Here is a 19,206-nt window from a genome sequence, read left to right on the forward strand (position 1 = left end):
TGGTTACAACTGCGTCTCCAGGCACTGTCACAGACGTGGGCAGCACAGGCAGACGCTTTCCAGGAGCAACAGGAAACGTGGCAGCTTGACAAACCTTGAAAAGGCTGGTACGGCAGATGCAGAGGTCAGTCCACAGCCCTCACCTCCCTCTCCCTGGCTTCAGACATTAACACTGACTGCAGCTGGAGCCTGGCCTTCTGGCCTGTGCATTTGCTGTATAGAGTAGCTCCTTAAATATTTAACAAATGAGCCCTCCCTGCCCACCTGCCAGTACAGTCAGACAAACTGCTTGGGGCTTCTGGAGATCTTTTGGTATAATATGCCTCAAATATCTAGATCTCCATATATTTGGCCACTTCTTATACTGGTGGTTCCTTTGCTTCTCATTTAGTCCTTGCATAGAGGCTTGTGCACCTATATGTCAATGCATCATCTCCTCAGACAGCAGCATCCTCCCCCATGCTGCTCCTTTCAGCCAGGACCCAGCAGGATTTCTGCATCCAGAAAATCTGGCCCCTGGGCTGGAGACTGAGAGTCAGGATGGCCCAGAGATGGCAACAGTGCGGCCATGCAATGTCAAAGCGGAGTAAGCCCTGAGAACGGGACCAAATGGGGTACCAGCACAAAATTGGTAACATGCTTGGTATTCATATGTCTCCTGGACAAGCATAGAGAAAGTGTGAATAACAGAACAGGTCTCAGACAGGGGAATCAAGACAGATAGACCCTGAAGAAATACATCTAAGTAAATGGAAGAATGGAAAGTAGAGGTGAAGGGGAAAAAATTATGAAGAGGGAAAAAGCAGTAATTAATTAAAACAGCAACTGAAGAAAGAAGAATGAAGAATGAGGAAGGGGAGTAAAGATTCTCTCAGCACATACTTCTTAAAAAGAAATTCAACACACACAGGGACTACCAGGTAGGTTGATTTATGTCTCCTTTCCCATATGTATCGATTTACTCTGTTTCCTTTTTATTTTCTCTCATACTTCTTTACTGTTCCTTATCTCCTCCTCCTGCTCTGCCTTTTCCAATTTCTTGCTGTTGCACATGCTTCCATCCACTTCTTCCTCCTCTCCTCATCAGCTTATCTATAGCCTCCTCCTTCTGCCCCAAACAGGAGATCTTCCACTCTTGGGATGACATTATCTTCTTGCTATACTATTCTGCTTTTGCATTTCCTTCCCATCAACAAGAAGAGTCTTACCGTATTACGGACTCACGAGCGATGTATAACACCTATCAGAGATGATCTTAAAAGGACAACTAAAAGGCCAATATGGTTAAATAGCATAGTAAAAAAGGCTATGAGAAATGAAAAACACCCTTTAAAAGGTGAACGTGACGCTTACAGAAGGAAAAAGGAAAAGAGTATAAACTTCAGCGAGTTAAACATAAACCATAATTAGGCAGACCAAAAGAGATTTAAGGAAAAACTTGCTAAAGCCATCAAAGCTAATAATGGAATACATCAGATATAGGAAACTTGCCAAAGATCCCCCTAAGGCAAATAGATGATGGAGGTCTAAAAGTAGCGCTTGAAGAAGAAAAGGCCACAGTAGAAAAGCCAAGCGGATTATCTGCACCAGTGCTCACTACAGAGGAATTGAAGGAGGTTGCCACATGGGAGCCTTTCCTTACAGGGGCATGTCCAAAGCACTGCTTCAAACTGAAGTGGCAGGAAAAGAGGCTTTAAAACAAATCAACACCAAGAACAGTTATAAATCCACTTGGCTTGGTAGTATGCATCCAGAGGAAATCAAACACGAAGCTGCTATTAGCTGTGGTACGTAGCCTATCATTTAAATGAGGCTGGCACTAAAGAAATGGGAGGTGATGAACATGACATCAATTGGCTCCAGGGGAGGGGTTGGGGCAGGGGGCACAGACCAACAAGTCTTGATTTGCACTCCAGGTAACTTGGGGAAAACTGTAATAAAGGCTAGTTCTAGCAAAATTGTGGATAATTATAATCCAATAGAGAAGAATTAGCCTTGTCTTTTCAGAAAGAAGTTAGGCAGATCTGTTGCTCTTTGATAGACTCAATGGGTACATGGGTATTGAAACTATGGAAAGCTTTTATGAAAATCCAAAGATAGCCCAGTCAGTCAGAAACACACCAAACTTGTGCACTTAAATGTTCAAAAAAGTTTTTGATAAAATCCCTCACTAAAGACTTCCAATTTCTTAAAGGCATCATGGAGTAAGAGGGAATCATAGAATCATAGAATCATTTTGGTTGGAAAAGTTCTTTAAGATCATTGAGTCCAACCATTAATCTAACACAGCCAAGTCCACCTCTAAACCATGTCCCTAGGAACATCATCTCTGCTTCTTTTAAACACCTCCAGGGATGGTGACTCAACCACTTCCCTGCGCAGCATGTTCCAATGCCTGACAACCCTTTCTGTGAAGGAATTTTTCCTAATATCCAATCTAAACATCCCCTGGTGCAAATTGAGGCCATTTCCTCTCATCCTATCGCTTGTTACTTGGGAGAAGAGACCAACACCCTCCATGCTACAACGTCCTTTCAGGAAGGTCCTCTCCTGAATCAATACCTAGTTGGAAGACAGCAAGCAAAAAGAACAAGTATGTGAACAGTTTTTAAAATCGAAGAAGATTGCAAGCAGAGTTCCTAAGAGACATGCAGTGGCATCTGAGCTGCTTCACGTGTTCACAAAGGGTCTGGAAAAGGGAGAAAACAGAGAGATGACACATTTGCTGATGACACCAATGTGAATCACACTGCAGGAATTAAAGCTAACTACAAATTGTCACGGAAGGATTTCACTGTACTGAAGGCTGGACAAGAAGATAGCAGATGAAATGCAATTCTGGCACAGGGACAAGTATCAGAGAGTGTGTACACACACACTCTATATCTGCATAAATCTGCACACAGACTGATGTCCATAAATCAGACACTTCCACTCACAATAGGTGTCTTGGAGCTCATGTCAACAATGCTGTGAAAATATCACCAAGTGCTCAGGAGAGGTCAAAGGCAAGTGGAAGATCAGGAAGAGAAGAGAACAAATACCACAAAGCAGTCCTACATTACTGTGCTGCACATATCTCTTGAAAGATGATTCTGGTCTCCTCAAAAGGACAGATTCAAGTTTGAAAGCATCCAGTGGAGACTGATAAGCAGGATCAGAGATGCAGCACAGCTTCCATATGAGGAGAGTTCAAAACTAGCAGACTCCAGCACGAAAAAGAGCCTTGGGTGAGGGCATGGGGGTAAAGGCATGGAAGGCTGAGGACAAGTGACGAGCTGATGGTTACTCACTGCTCCTTCAGCACACCAGAACTAGAGGATACCAAACAGGATGATCAGGCAGAAGGCTCACAGCACACAGAAGGGAAATCTGTGTAATTTAATGAGAGCCCCGTGCACAGGATGTTGTAGAAGCCAAAACTATAAATAGATTTGAAAAAGCAGTCAGAGACATTAATGGAAGAAAAGTCCATCAGTGGCTGTTAAAGGCAAAAAAAAAAAAAAAAGAAAGTAACTCCTGACTCAGGAAGTCTTTAAACGGCAGATTACTGCAAGCTGGGAAAGGACTGGAGAAAAGCATCACTGTTGCTGGCCCTGTTCTTACATTGCTTTTCTGCTGATGATTGCTCTCAGGGGCAGGCCACGACACAGGGTAACCCAGCAGGAGCACACCTACATTCTTACCTTCTCCTCAAAAGCCTAGGGCAGATCTCTCTCCTGGCATTGTCCCCAAAAGACCTGAGCTGAAGAGCAAGCCAGTTCGATCTAAGCCACCAAGCTCTACCGAGCTCTACATACCAACCTGGGCAACACCAGATTCCCTACCTTGAGTCAAGGTGTATTAGCTCCAGCTCAGTGCTGCACTGAAGCAGTGTCACGGTTTCTGAACTTGAGCTGGCTGGTAGATGGCCATCCTGCTTTGAACAGAGGTAGGATGGGCAGAAGTCCACTTGAGCCCAACTAAGCAGACATAGCTTTATCCTTCTCTTCTGCAACAGACCCTCTGGCACCCCATATCACCCTAAGTGTTCCGTAGGAGAAGACGTCCTCCTGTCATCCCCTCCAGTTTGACTTCATCATTCTTAAACATGGGCGACCACAACTCAACACAACATGATACCATATGGATACCTGAAACTCAGCATATGGAATTGGCATCTTCCCACCCCTCTTCCAACAAGAGAGTCATCCAACTTGGGAAGGTGTCCAGCTTTCCTCCAAGTGGCCACCATTAGCCAGAAGGCTTTGGACTGGGGGAGTGCTACACGGGGACCGCTGTGTGAGCCCAGACTCGTCACCATGGCTGCTGGTGTTTGAACAGCAAACAGCGTTTCAGGGAGATGGGCAATGAATCACGTCAGAGCGAATAAACCCCTATTCCAGATTTTTTTGGAAAAAAAAAATATCCCACTACCAGAGCTCCAACCACTTCATTAGGGTTTCCTGAAGACCGAAGGGTACACATAAAAAATAATTTCATACTCTCTAGTCCTGTGTAAATTAAACTTTGCTCTGGCCAATAAGTTAGAAAATAAAGCTAAGCAACCCGTGTGCAGATCACCTGTGTTTCTGCAATTACTTCACAATTAGACAACTGCTGAAAGCAGCTGGAGGCAAATGCAATACATTTGCTAGCAAAACACAAAATGAAACAGTCTGTTTCAGTGCAAACAAAATATATAAATGAGGTTGTAGAGAGAGCTGTTTGGCAAAGAGTAATCAAATAAAATGAAACATGGTACATTAAGTTTGGTACTTCATGGCATTTCATTTTTGTCATTAAGAACATCACTAAAGAAAATCTAATATATTCAACAGCGTCACTATGGTGTTCTGGAGGGTTGCAACAAACTTTTGCTATTCCTTTAAAACGGAAAGCGTTACATTATTGGTAAATCTACAGAACTGAAGTTATTTAAAAACAGTGTGTCTTAAAAATGTGACTGCCAGACCCAAAGTTTGTGCATAAGCATATAAAGTGCTGACACCAGTTTTTGCACAATTGCCAGGAAACAGAAAGTAGGTGTTATTTTATAATAATCAAAATGTTAATCACAGCAACGCATCAGTAGCACAGGACTCACGCTAAAGAAAATGAACAAATGAACAAACGAACAGTACACAAAACGAACAAACTTATTTTAAGCAGTACAAAAACGCCACTGTTCTCTCGTGAGCACTCATACCTGAAAAGGGATTCTCGTGACAGCCAGATTTCATTCTGTTTCACAGTCTTCCAAGAGAAGAGCAGCAGCAGCAACGCAAAGAGGGTCAGAACAGTAATCCTCCACTTATTTAACCATGTAGACAGCTTTTTTAGACCGTGGACAAAAAGGATGCAGTACCCCATACTGAAAAAAAAAAAAAAAAAAAAAAAAGGAAAAGGTACCAAAAGTTATATTCCAGCACTCTGGTTTATATGCAAGACCATTCAGTATTGCATTTATTACTCAATTACAGGGGGCTTTGGACTAATTACATTTTTCCAGGCTAACAAACTCCAGTTCAACAGCGGTTTTCCTCGGTTCACTACACAATTTCCAAATTAATCTAAATGATAGACCCAGATGCCAGAAGTACAGTAGTGTACATAATACCACCCAGCATAATGGCAGCTTACAGCAGCCCGCGGAAGGCAGCTGCTTTTCTGAACAGCATCATGTAATAACAGTAATACTGAGCACGACTGGAGGGAGCAGCGCGGAATCGAAAAGCATTATAACATGGGGAAGTCTCTAAACAAACCCAGTAGCGGCCGCTGTTAATTCTAGTTCATAAATTGCGAAGCTGAGGCGGGCGAGCGAGCGTTGTGGCACACGTGGCAGCAGGGGCAGGTGGCAGAGGCCACGCCAAAAGGCAGGAGTCCCTGCCTGGGCCTTGCATGTCTCCATCAGGGCCAGCCCATCCCTTCTAGGGCCTGGTCCAGCGCAGCTGAGGTGCCTCAGCAGAGCTTCCCCGTTGCCCTTCCATGAAACCACACGGGGTCTTCTCCAGCACCCAGCCTTCCAGCACTTTCACGGCTCTCCGTGCGCGACTGCTGAGGCATTTTCCGTGAAGTGAACTTGCATTTTGAACTGAAGCCTTATTCCTGTGTAACTTTAAATCGATTCAGTGATTATGTGCCGTCATTCAAGTGTTAATTCCTCCAGTGATGCCCCTCTGAGTTGGAAATGGAGTGCTTTGGGTTGCTATACTTAGTACGCCCCTAATCGTGCTTGGCATTTTCAGAAAGGAATTTCAATTCCTATTGCCTGAGGAATTTCATTACCTTATCTGTAACTCTCCTATGCAGTTACTTAGCACCTGATTTAGTTTTAGACTTCAAAGCTCTCTTAATCCAGGCAGCTCCCCCACTGAAGAAAAAAGGGAGTAGAAGGATCTGGAATAACACCTGGGGAACCACCAATACACGGTGGAGCAACCCCCTCCGGGCACTGGCACACCTTGAACCCCAGCTGAGTCCCACCCTTAAACCCAGGCAGGCTGCAGGCAGAGACCTCATGGCACCTGCCCGTGCTCCAGCCGGAGAACTACAGGCTTTCCTTGGCCTGTACCCAGGCGTCTGAGTAACGTCCCAGTGAGACTGCTATGAGGCAAGAAAAACTAAGAACACAATGTTTAGTGGTGCCCAATGATACGATGAGGGGCAACGGGCACAGACTGAAGCACAGGAGGTTCCAGCTGAATGTGAGGAAAAACTTCTTTACTTTGAAGGTGCCAGAGCATTGAACAGGCTGCCCAGAGAGGCTGTGGAGTCTCCTTCTCTGATTCAAGACCCACCTGGAGCAGCCCAGTGCGACCTGCTTTGGGTGAACCCGCTTTAGCAGGTGAGTTGGACCAGATGATCTCCAGAGGTCCCTTCCAACCCCAACCATTCTGTGATTCTGTGATTTCCCTGTCAGAGGCATCCTTGCAAGCGAGCACACGCCATGGCAAAATTCAATCTGGAAATCAGGAACAGAAAAATGTCCCATCTTTGAGGAGCTGTAAGCGTGCTTCTCGGCAGAGTTTCTCTGCCCTCTTGGAGGACTGGGCACATTGCTATTGCCTGAGCTTTCTAGGGATGGAGAGGGATAATCTTGCTTTCACTGAGGAAAGAAGTGCCTCTGTTGTACATACCGCCCAGCATCAGGCAGTGGTGCTGTCTTTGGCACAGTACAGGGGCCATATAGAACACTGAGAGTGGAACAGACATAGGCGGCAAATCCAGAGACAACATCAGATCTGTGATCATTCAAAACTTCTTCACTGTTGTTTTAGAGTTCTTCTATTTTTCAGAAATGGTATCGTTTTGTTTTTTTTTTTCACTTAACTATGCTTGCATTTTGCTGCAATACATTTCTTACAGCACTTGCACTGTTTTTTTCCATGAATTCTTCTGCACACATGCTTATTGCACCTACATTAACCGCAAGTAGACATTTACAGCTACAAACAGAGATGCTGGTGCCAAACAAACCAGTCTTTACAGCTATTGAACCCTACTTTAAAACCTCTAAAAAGCTAATCTCAGTAATAAGCCCTTTCCTTCCAATAAGAAATGCTTCAAAAACCTGCAGACGGTTTGCACACTTATTTTGCCTTTCAGCAATTTCATCCTTCCCCTGGAATTAATTATCTGACATAAACATTATTTAATTGCTTTAGCACAAAGCTGTTTTTGAAGGAATTTCCCTACACCTTCACATTTTCAAGAACAGGCCTTTTCTAACAGAATCTTGAATGTGTCCAGAAAACAAAAAATGCAAACATCAGTGTCGTGGTATTTATGTCAAACCCTGCCCCAGCTGTTGGGAATTTCTGCCTTAGCAGCAGCAATCAGTCTGCTCGTCCGGGACACAGCCAGCACTGCGTTACAGCTCACGCAGCCACCAGAAAGGTGCTGCTTCCAGGGGTTGTTCTCCAACATCTGCAGTGCATCGCCACAATAGTTACAGAGAGATGCTGGGTGGGTTCATCTCGGACTGCAGCTCCCATCCCAGCTGCACTGGCAATGACACAGCGCAGGTACAGAGCAGTGCCCAGCTCCGCATGGCACTTCCCATCAGGGGCTCCCAAAGCACTTTGCAAGGGAGATTGGCTGCAGTTTTCCTTTTACAGAGCAGGAACCTGAAAGACGGCAATGAAGCGATTTGCTCTGCTGATGGGGACTGGCAAACAAGGCACTGAAGCTGCAGTTCAGGGTTCTACCCACAGCACTGGGGAGCGTGCAGTGGAAACCAAGGTATCTTGCTGAAAAGCCCACACGACTCCCTGAGAGACAGAGAGGTAAGTAACCCAAAGGCAGGCTCTACATCCACACACTCACCAAAGCAGCAAGACTACAGGGTTCAGCAGTAAGTAGAAATATAGAAGGGAACGGGTATCCAAATGCCTGCTGGAAGGGGATCGCATAGCTAATGTACCAGAATCCCAAACTGCAAAGCTGCTAAGGGGAAGGTTAAAGGAGTGACACTAAAGAGGGCAGGGTTGAAGCATGCTTTACACTTTAATAAGACAGAGACAGCCTACAAGAAAGCTGGAGAGGGACTTTTCACAGGGGCATATAGTGATAGGACAAGGCATAATGGCTTTAAGCTGAAAGAAGGTTGATCTAGATTAGATATAAGGAAGAAATTCTTCACTGTGAGGGTGGTGCGGCACTGGAACAGATTGCCCAGAGAAACTGTGGATGGCCCATCCCTGAAAGCGTTCAAGGCCAGGTTGGACGGGGCTCTGAGCAACCTGGTCTAGTGGAAGGTGTCTCTGCCCGTGGCAGGCGGGTTGGTACTAAATGATCTTTAAAGTCCCTTCCAAACCAAACTATTCTATGATTCTATGATGATTCTATAATTATGACAACATTAGGACTGAGTTGTAGTTGTGCCATAACTATAGCCTAATTAGCCTACAGTCAAGGTACCTGCACTATAAAGTGCACGGAAATCCAAAAGAAAGGAAAAGAAGGAAAAGGATCAGAAAGCATGAAGTAGGTGAATAGTTTTATGTTCAGAATCTGGTAAGTTTAGCTTAAAACTTCAGACAATTTCCTGCCACAGATCATCAAGGAAAGGGTGCGGAGGACACACCCATGTTACCTTGTCAGGGACCTTTGGTGCAGATGTCAGGTGGAGCTGCATCTCTTTGCACATTTTTTTTAATGACATGGTCATTTCAAGCCAATCTCTTGTTTGAGGGCAGATGTTACATTCCTGGCTGCAGGTCTTTTGCAGGCCAAGGACTCCCAAAGCACAGAAGGCACTCACATGTCCTTTGCTACCAGGAAAGCACGTGCGTTTGTGATTTCATGCCACAAATTGTTTGGAAAAAAAAACACACACAACAAAACTCCTTGCAACATCCCCAAAGATATTATTCTTAGTAATTTTTGCTTTCTCTTTACAGTTCTACATTAAGGCCAAATATTGACGGTGAAATCAGGGCAAAGCCAGACCCTTCCTCCAGATCCCGTGGTCTAGTTAAAACAGCGTTCACATCCATGTATTAAGCATCTATCGAAAAAACATCCTCATATCACTATTTTTTCCTGGTCTCAAAAACGCATAATCCCTCATACCTTACAACACGCTTGTTTCACATGAGACTCAACAGTCCCAGTACAGAAATTAGCTTTAGTACCATGAAGTTTGGAACCAGTAAAGCACCAAGCTTGCCATGATGGAGCTGCTGCAGCAGCAACATGCCCTGACACACACTGGACCTGGAGAGCCCCCTCACAGTGCTTCACCCATGAGATGCAAGTTCATCCCATTTTCCTTGATCCCCACCTCACCAACCTTTAGATAAACTGTTGGAAGCTGTGCTGAGTTTTAGTGAGTCAGCAGCAGCCCAGGCAGCGGTACCACAGCAGGAAGAGCCCATACAGGTGAGACTGCACTTATCTAATTATAGTAACTTGCCAGGTGACTCTAAGACATTTCCTATGTGGTTAACTCTGCCCTGACCCTGCCAGCACCTGCAAACACACAGAACATTTCAAATATATTAACTTTTCTTCTCAAAGTGCCAGGGGCTCCATATCAAATGTTAGTGCTGGCTCACCAGGAAATCAGATTTTACTCACATCCATTTAGAGGGAAAAAAAAAAAAAAAAGAAAATGTCTCAAAAGCATCTTTCATCAAAGACCCATTTGCCACTTGAACAAATTACTCTAAGTGCTACATTCCAGACATCTCCATAGCTATCTGCAAATGTATAGAGGCTGCAGGGTTGTGGGTTTGGGGGTTGTTTAGTATTTTAACTCTAGCATTTCCTAGGGAGGGGAAAGGAGAGGACCTTTTCTCCTGGCATTGTCATCCTGTCATGCAAGCACTTTTCTGAAATACTTTATAGCCAAAACGAAACAGTTGGAAACAAGCAAAATCCCCAACCCACTGTTATTTTTATCAGTCCATTTTCCACTGGATTACTGTAAAACTGCTAAGTGTTTTGTTTTTGTTTTTGTTTTTGTTTTCTTCTGTAGGATAAGCAACAGCCTGCTACAGCAACCATTTCCCACTGTGAAAAGTCCGTGCCAGCTTGGTCCCCAAGGTCAGATGCAAAGCAAGACCTGAGGAACAGTCCAACAGGTTAACATGGTAATAGTTTTTCCGTGGGCTCACTATGAGAACACTTATTACAGAAGAACCTGCAGCTTCAGAAATTCAATGAAGCTGCAGGACAGCTCGGCACATGGACCAACAGGCCAACGGTTTCACGACTCCTCATGTTTCAGACTCATGCAGTACTGAAGTGGTACATAAGGCACGTCCCAAATTACAGTGAGGGCAGGGCTGCACCCAGCAGGCAGGCCCGCACCACCAATGCCACGTGCTTCTGGCAGATCGCAGGCAGGGAGCTGTGCAGTGACAGATTTTCACCTATAATTTCGGTGATTTGTTAATATTGTTCCACTTGCAAGGAAGCAAAGTGAGAGGAAGCGCAAGCAGATGGGAATGAGGTGACACAGGGACCCTCTTTCCCACAATGCGCTACGGATATCGCCCGATTAAAACAAGAGCCAAAACAGCAGATACTCAATATTTGCAAATACTTCTGTAATCAGATCACAAATTCAACCTTTGCTTTGGCCATTATGGCTCCTTTCCCAAGGCAAGGCTATTCTAACAATGCTTACACACAGGTCATCTCTCCCTCTGTGGATCAGGTTTATCGCTTTTCTGTAAAAGTCAGGAACAGCTTCACTGCATTTTGTTCTTGGCAACGGCATCTAATCAAAGACACATGTGGTTAGTGCTGCAGCCCAAGATTATCAGAATGTTCTGCTACAGCTGTCTGCACCACGCAAGAGGGAACCAGTCCAGACACTGACACTGCAGCCCCAGCCTTTCCTAACCCAACCAGGTAGGGCTGTAAGCTCAGGAGTTAAAAAAAGTGGGAGAAACTATGCAGAAAAGATTACTTCCTCACACTTTGTAATGGTTATTTTGGGGATGTCAAATCTTGTGAAGTAGCTGGTGTTTTGGTTTGATTTTTGGTTTTTGTTTTGTTTTTAACCTGATTTAATCTCATCTACACACATGTAAACTTGGAGTAAACTCACTGATTTCATCGAAGCATTTACTCAATTTCAGAGCTCAGCATAGATAAGAATCCAGATGCATACATACATACTAGTTAAGGAAAGAGCTGCCTACAAGCAGCTTGTCAAAGTACGGAAGAAATACTGTCGTGTTCAGGGGCTGCTAATGCAACAAAAGGGATTATCTCAAAACTATACTGAGACCAGAAAATGCACTTGGCTTTGACATTTCACCCCGGAGGATGTTTCTGGGCTGCAAACCTCCTTCTTGATTTCCAGTGCTTATTTAAGATGACTCCCTTTCCCTCCATAAAAACTAACCCTCACTTGCAAGCTGCACTGAAGCAAGTTTAACCCTTATGTGCACAACTTAAATTAAGCGCCTGCCCTACTGCTGCTGCCCCTTGGAGAGTGAGGAGCGCGGCGTTGAGAAAGACTGTGTCTGCTGACAGGTCCAAATGCTGAACAGAAACATTTGATTCTCTGCATTTTAAAGTTCCCCACAAGTTTACCAGCCCCAGTCTCACACATATGTTACCTGGGCACGACAAACTTTTCGTGCTCCGGGTCCAAGGTGCTCCTGCTCTGCAGCCTGAGCTGCGGAAACACCCTGGGAGGAAAAGCCCAAATCAGCTGAAACGCGGCTTGCAGGCAGGGCTGTCCCTGCAGGGGGAAAAGGCAGTTCGGCCCTGTTAAACTCATCAGCTCTGCTCACACTTCTCTAATGGGGAGTAATTGATCGCAAAAACCCAGCTTGGCACACCATGTGGGTTGCTCCTGCCTCACTACGCAGCTGTCAGATGCGGCAGGGAGCGCTGGCAAAAATACGCATGGCCAGGGTAGCTCTTTCTGTCCCAAAAAGCACTCTCAGGCATGGAGCTCCAGCGACAAGCAGTGCTGGCGGCGTAGCAAAGATGCTGTTTTATGAAAAATGTCAAGTTTTCCGAGGCTGGAGCTGCTTTGGGCCAGGATAAAATCTGGACTTCTGGAAAATGTTTTTGTCTGGAAAAATAGTGTATTTATATGTGCATGCTAGCTTGCACTCAGGTCACTCAGAAAAGCCCAAAACTCACAAGTTAAGGCACCCACTGCAATCTGGATCACTCGTATTCAAACCACTGCACCCGGTCAGGCTGAGAGCTGGGGATGCAGCAAGTGCACTTGTAGGGCTCCGAGCTTGGGGTCCCCAAAATTCTCCAGCCATCAATGCCCAAGTACTGATCTAGAATAGCCACACTCCGCTGGTCCAAATGTATGCCAAGAATTTTTGAGAAGTTAACTTTGTGCTGCCAAGCTTACTGCTGGATCACGATTTTCTCTTGCATCTGGTACAAGGCTGATCTAAATTCAGTGAGTTATGGGCTAGCTAATGTGACATAAGTGCAAGCATAGGTCTGGATCAAACTGCCACCACTGAGTGATCCAGCAGCGTGTGGATCCAGTGCTAACAATCCTGGAAAACTGCCGGTGTGTGGCAGATGGACCGTGACTTTCCAACTCTCAGATAAGCATCTCTGTCAATGAGGCAGTTCTGGGTCAGATCCATCCAACTGTCTATTTCTGTTGTCCATGTCCTTTTGACCACAAACTCCATTTTGGGATGGAGAAGTCTTTTGTTTCTAGCCTTTTTACCTAGAATTTCACTGTAGTCAGTGCACCTTGACAAAAAGTTTGGGTTAACTAAAATGTCATATGTCCAATGGGAAAATCTTGTGTCAAAACTTTCTCAACCAGTCAGGGATACAAGGTAAAAACCTGTAGGAACAGTCACATCTTTAGACGAAATGTCCAAAGGCAAGGAGGATGCAGCATGTGCCTCCATCACACAGAGACAGCCAGTATTTCTGCATCTTCACTGGTACTGAGTTTTGGGGAAAAAAAAATTGTTTAAATTGCCTGTGTCCCAGTAATGATGACATGGAATCGATCTTTTTTTTTTTTTTTCCCCCTTGGTTACTAGAGGTTTTAAATTATGTCAGAACCACCATCAAGATATAATATTTAGCACACAAACTAGATCCCACTGGAAAAAAACCAAGCCTTACAGCTCAGAAATATCAGTGTGACGACCAAGTAACAGTCAACATACTTAACTTACTACTGATTCTGCTGAATAAAATGCCAAATTTTCACCAGAATTAAGAGGCCTTTTCCTGGAATAAAGTCTGCAAGTCATAATACAAAGACATAGAGAACCATAAACACTGGCACAATACATCTGATTTGGAAAAGTATCTTATGACTTAGTGTTAGACTTTGTCCTTGGCTCTAAATTAAAAGATATGAAGGCCTATGTTAAAGACACTTTGATCAGTTAAGTCACCAAAATGATTTACCTCCACTAGCAATGTGATCCTCCAGTCAGAACACAATGTAATTAGAGAAGATGCAGGAACTCTTATTTCCCTTATTAGAGAGAAAATATGGACTAGAAATTAATGATTTCACTAACCTTTGAATGGCTATTTAACATTTGGACACATTCCCCTTCCCTTCCTTCCAATAACTCACGTGATAAACAAACCAGCTTCATTAGAGTATTTGAGTCCAAGATTTGCCTTCTAACAGATTCCTGTCTGAAATATTTCCAGGTAACAGAGAAACTTTTCAGGCTTTTGATTACTATATGCACTACTAAAAGAAAACATTTTATAAAGGAAAAATCTGATATAATTCCACAGGGTTTCCACAGAAATTTCCCTAAATCTTATATAAGTTACTGAGGAAGGGTCTGTATGCTATAGTTTTAATTAAAATACTATAATAACTTCTGGGATTCTATAGTAGGGATATAATTTCCCATTCAATTCCATTGCAAGTCTCCAAAAACTTCATGTAAGAAAATGTTTTCTATTAAATTTCATAAGGCATCCTCTTAAGGGCACCATATTCCCTTGTAAATAAGAATTCCTCTTTCAATCAACATGACCAAGTAGATCATTTCCACAAGATGACATTAACTTAATTTATTACTATTTTTAGAAGCAATATAATTACATATCTGTATTATTTTCAAGAGTGGAAAAAATGCATTTAAAGGTTTTCCTTTAACCTAATATATCACAACGAAACCAAAAATCTTTCCAGTATAGCCATTAACACTCACACGCAACACAAATGTACCTTTTTTCTGGATCAATTGTACATAGCCAAGGAGCAACATGTTTCTCAAAAGCATGTTTTAAATGTAGTTAGAATAACACAAGACTGCAGTCTAGACCAAATGCACCACAAGCTAATCTTTTTCAGCTTTGCAGAATCATTTTGGCTTTTATTCCTACTTCTTTACTGCCTTTTGCCAAAATATCCGGCACTAGCATCTCATCATTTCTTGCCTGCATTAAGAGAAAGGATGGCTGCTTTGATTTCTCCTTAAAGTGTTTAATAGGGGTGGGCAAGCCTTCAAAAGCTGGGAGCTTAGGTTTGGATGTGCATCTGGAAGGTAGACGCTTGCAGCATTTAGCCTTTCTACAAGCAGTTAATTCTCATTATTAATTAATGAGAACTCTCTCTGTTCCCTTCCAAAGGGCAGAGTGGAGTCACTAATCCTGGGATGGGGAAGCGGAACCAGAGTCACTCACCTCAACCAAGGTCCCAGCCTCCTCTCCTCCTTGCAGACCTCTGCTCGAATTGACACCCTGGAGCAGGGATAGGCAACCCCTCAAGGTAAAAAAAGGACCAGGCTGGGGCTAGGGTCTGGCCCACTGCTGTCATGTAATGCTCTCCCAGTGCCCTCAGGTCTGCAGCTGAACTACAGGGAATATAATCCAGTTCGCTCCTTCTAAACTTCAGTGGCTCAGTGGCTCTTGCAAGAAAAGCAGCAATAGAGTAAGGCATTAAAAATCGTGGTTTTTTAAGTAAATGGAGCAGGTGCAACTTGGATTCCATATCCGAATCCCAAATGAATTGTGGATTTAACTTGAAAGCAGGCAAAAAGCTTAATTATGTTGCTGAATTGAGATCAGGGAGCAGATAAACGGGCTCCACCGAGCCAATGGGACTTTCACTGCTGACTTTGCTGGGATTGGGGTTTGACTCCAATTGAAAAGAGAAGCTGCTCCTGTAAATCAGATGAACCCTAACTGGATGTGATCTGATACTGAAGGAAAGCTGAACAAGTAAACAGGAATTCAGCTCCTGGTGAACTTGTAGTTTCAAATAACCTTAAAGAAAGGGGTGGCAAAGGAAACTGAAAAGACGACACCACTCCATTACACAACTGGTCTTTAAAAAAATGAAGATAATGTGTAGAGCATAACATGCTCCTAGAAAAGAGACGCACCAGTAAGTCCCATCCTCAAGTGGCTGCCTTGTAAGTAAAGGACACTTCTGCTGAGGGATATTCAGGTCCATAAAAATTACAGACGATTCCACTACCTACTGGGTTCTTTTTCTTTTTCAGTTGCAGAAGTTAGTGTTGTACGGAATAACACTAATTGGAACAAATGCATTAGCACAAAGAATCAAAAACATGCTCTGTGCAAAAGCAATACTTCCATACAGTCCCTGCTTTGCTATGGCATGGGGAAAGCTTTAACATGATGTGTTAAGTTCCTGAAAAATACAAGCGCACTCTTTTCTGGATGCTGGCTTTCTTGCAGATTTTGAGATAGACACTGAAGCAAATGCCATCCTGAATATAGCAGTGATCTCATATTCTAGTATTGACAATTAGGGTTGCAACACCAACTCCTGATGTAGTGAGGAGCTGGTGAAAAAAATGACAGCAACCCGTAATTGCCTGTGTTGGGAGTGTGCACTGTGCAACCCAGCCCTTGCAATATCCACCGTGAATAAGTTGCTATAAAAATGGTGCAGGTACCACTGGATTGCCTATTGCTTTCAGCAAATTGGAAATAAGCCCTGTAGCAATGCTTTGGTTGATTTGTTGGTTCATATGAGGTTGTAAAAGCAGCTTAAGTTGTCCAGCTACGATACAGCAGCCCAGCCAGGTGCCACTGCTCTCAGGGTTGCACTGAAAGATGAGGAAAACTTAGAAATTGCTCTGGTAGGAAAGGTCCAATCCCATGAGGCGAGAGCAACTCCAGCTCTCCTGGTACGGCAGTAGGGCAGGCAGCTCCTGGATGATCCAAAGGTTTGCGTTGCCTCTCCAGTTCCTGCGTGGGGAAGGGCAACACAGAGGAAGAGCTGCTGCTCCTGCTTAAGTACTGACAAATTGCTCACAGCTCAGAATAACTGGATGCGCATAGTTCTTTTAGATTTCCAAACAATGAGGCTGTCTGTAGTGTTCTGAGCAGCATTAGCAGATACGCAGTAACCATAACTACATCTACATTTTGACGGGGGAAAAACCCACGGCGGTTTAAGTCTTTCACTGGTCCAGCTATTTATTGTGATGACTCTCGGGAAAACTGTGGCCTATAGAGCTTCATCCTGCCTGCCACTCCCAAGATAACTACTTTACAGCCCTAGCCCTCCTAAAAACAAGTTGTCCCTTCTTAAGATATGAAAACAACAACAACATTAAAATTAAAATTTGAAAGACAATAAATTGTTTTCCTGTGAAATTTTTCAGGTTAAAGTAACACTATCATTAAAAATTCCTGACTTCAATATGTGCTTGTAACTCTCAAATGAAAACTAAATAAAAATAAATATTTTCTCAAAAAATTTATGTTTTGCTAAAGCCAATTAAAGAAAACATTCAACCACGGTGACTTAGCTTATATCCCTCTCCCCCAAGGCATGGCTACAGACAGAAGAGGAATTGTTCCAAATACCTATCAATCCCCAGAAGGCAAGGCCCAAACATATAATGAGATATCAGGCAAAAGGCTTATTCCTTATTCCCTTCTATTTACAACATCTTCTACACAAATCCTTGGTCCCTAACTTAACTGTTATTGAAAAGAAAATGCTTGACATTTTGCCCAGGTAACTACTCAGCAACACTGAATTAGGACTTCAGCCTGTGACATACATACACAACTGCCACATCCATAAATATTGATAAAAGGCCATTGCTTGAAACAGAGATAGAAAAGCACCTGGCAGCATAAGCCTAGAAAGACAGGTCTCTAATTTTTCCCCATCTGATTCAAGGCTTTTGTCTAAATAAAGCAGAATGACAGCCTCTGACTTTCTAAATGAATCGTAGAGAAGGAATGGCAAAGCACAGGAAAAGCCCTGTTCAAGATATATAAGTAAGAAAACTGCTAAAGGCTGTTCTACATAAAGAACACCAGCCCTTCCCAGGGCTGTCACTATTAAACTGCCTCACTCCCAAGGAAGGGCAAAAAACCAATGTGATTTTTGTCCTGCTATAGTCATGATCGTTCACAGAAGTCCCCGTCACCTCTCACGTCATTTTGCATCCAGAGGATGTAAGAGAGCTCATTTCCTTGTAACTCACAGCCAAGAGTTCAGCTCTCTCTGGATCCTTCAGCTGGGAACTGCCCATCTCTACCACAAAATGCCTTCCCTTCTCATGCTAGTTGCCTGCCAGCCTAGGGGGAGTGCAAAAACCAAATATTGCAAAGCAGGACACTAGTGATCTGAGCAAAGTCTGAGATCCAGGGACTCTGACACAGACTTACTCCAGAGAAATCATTTAATCCTCCTGCCTCCGTTTTCCTGCCTGAAAAAAAAAGCAGCAAATATCAATTACCTGCTTTGTAGGTCATATATTTGCAAAGCCCTCAGGGAAAAGAAAAGCACTATACAAACTATATGTACACGTGTTAACGCTGATTAATTTTGTCTGTGCAAACGTACCCTTTTTTCTTCTTCATTGCCCCTCCTCTCATTATATCAGCAGTCTCATCTGGAGGAGGACAAGGAACTGCTGATGGCTGAAGTATTTTCCAGTGGTTCTTTTGAGATTCGGAAATGCAACCACTCAATAAAGCCTTGTGTTCAGCTGACTGTTTCCTTAATAGCTTTGCGCTTTCATGTGTTTCCTCATTTTCTGTTACATGAATTTAAAGCAATCTGATTTCCAAGTTAATTTGAAATGATGCAAGATCCATTAGTTGAAGGTATCATTTGCAAAATAACTCCGAGGGACAACTTTCACTCACTGTACTTCCACTTATACTCTCAGCAAACAAAAGCAGGGCTAGTCATCTGAATGAAGTCAGCAGGATTTAACCCAAAAAAGTGAATAAGTATGTAACAGAGCACAGAGACATAGCCTACTGCATAGGAAGCTTGTAATAAATACAACAGCTCCTATGCAGCCTGTTTTACACCAATGAGCAGCTGTTTTGTGTTAGTGCTTATACAAATAACCATCAGAATATGCACATGGCTTTACAAAAGACCACCTATAAGTGTTTTTCTTAGAATTTTTAGAGGAATACAATTTTTCTGAGGAATACAATTTAAACACTTTGTGGAATAAAACTATTGTTTCAGTTACCACAAAGTAATCCCAAGTGTAATTGAGGACTAGTGTTTTGTCGAGAGCTCCACAATGCCAGTTCCCATCAGAGATAACAGATGCTGCCCCCCTGCACCCGACGGTATAATTGAGCTTTCTGACTTGCAGTCTCCAAGAATTACCATTTATGCTCATGGGTGGAACAAAATGCACTGGCACAGGTTGCCCAGAGAGGCTGCAGAGTCTTCCTCCTTGGAGATATTCAAAAGCCATCTGAACATGGTCCCAGGCAACTGGCTCTAGGTGGCCACGCTTGAGCAGAGAGTTGAGACCAGACAAC

General features: G+C 43.5%; 1 protein-coding gene across 1 annotated transcript in view; it reads right to left on the reverse strand.

Annotated features, from left to right (window-relative positions):
• TMTC1 (transmembrane O-mannosyltransferase targeting cadherins 1) overlaps positions 1–19,206 on the reverse strand; it is a 148,996-nt gene that overhangs the window by 44,598 nt on the left and 85,192 nt on the right. The window contains exon 10 of the mRNA XM_065646514.1: positions 5,189–5,353. Within this exon, the coding sequence (XP_065502586.1) occupies positions 5,189–5,353 (165 nt within the window). The remainder of the gene's footprint in view (positions 1–5,188; positions 5,354–19,206) is intronic.

The sequence above is a fragment of the Caloenas nicobarica genome, chromosome 1 (genome assembly GCF_036013445.1).
Source record: "Caloenas nicobarica isolate bCalNic1 chromosome 1, bCalNic1.hap1, whole genome shotgun sequence".
NCBI lineage: Eukaryota > Metazoa > Chordata > Aves > Columbiformes > Columbidae > Caloenas > Caloenas nicobarica.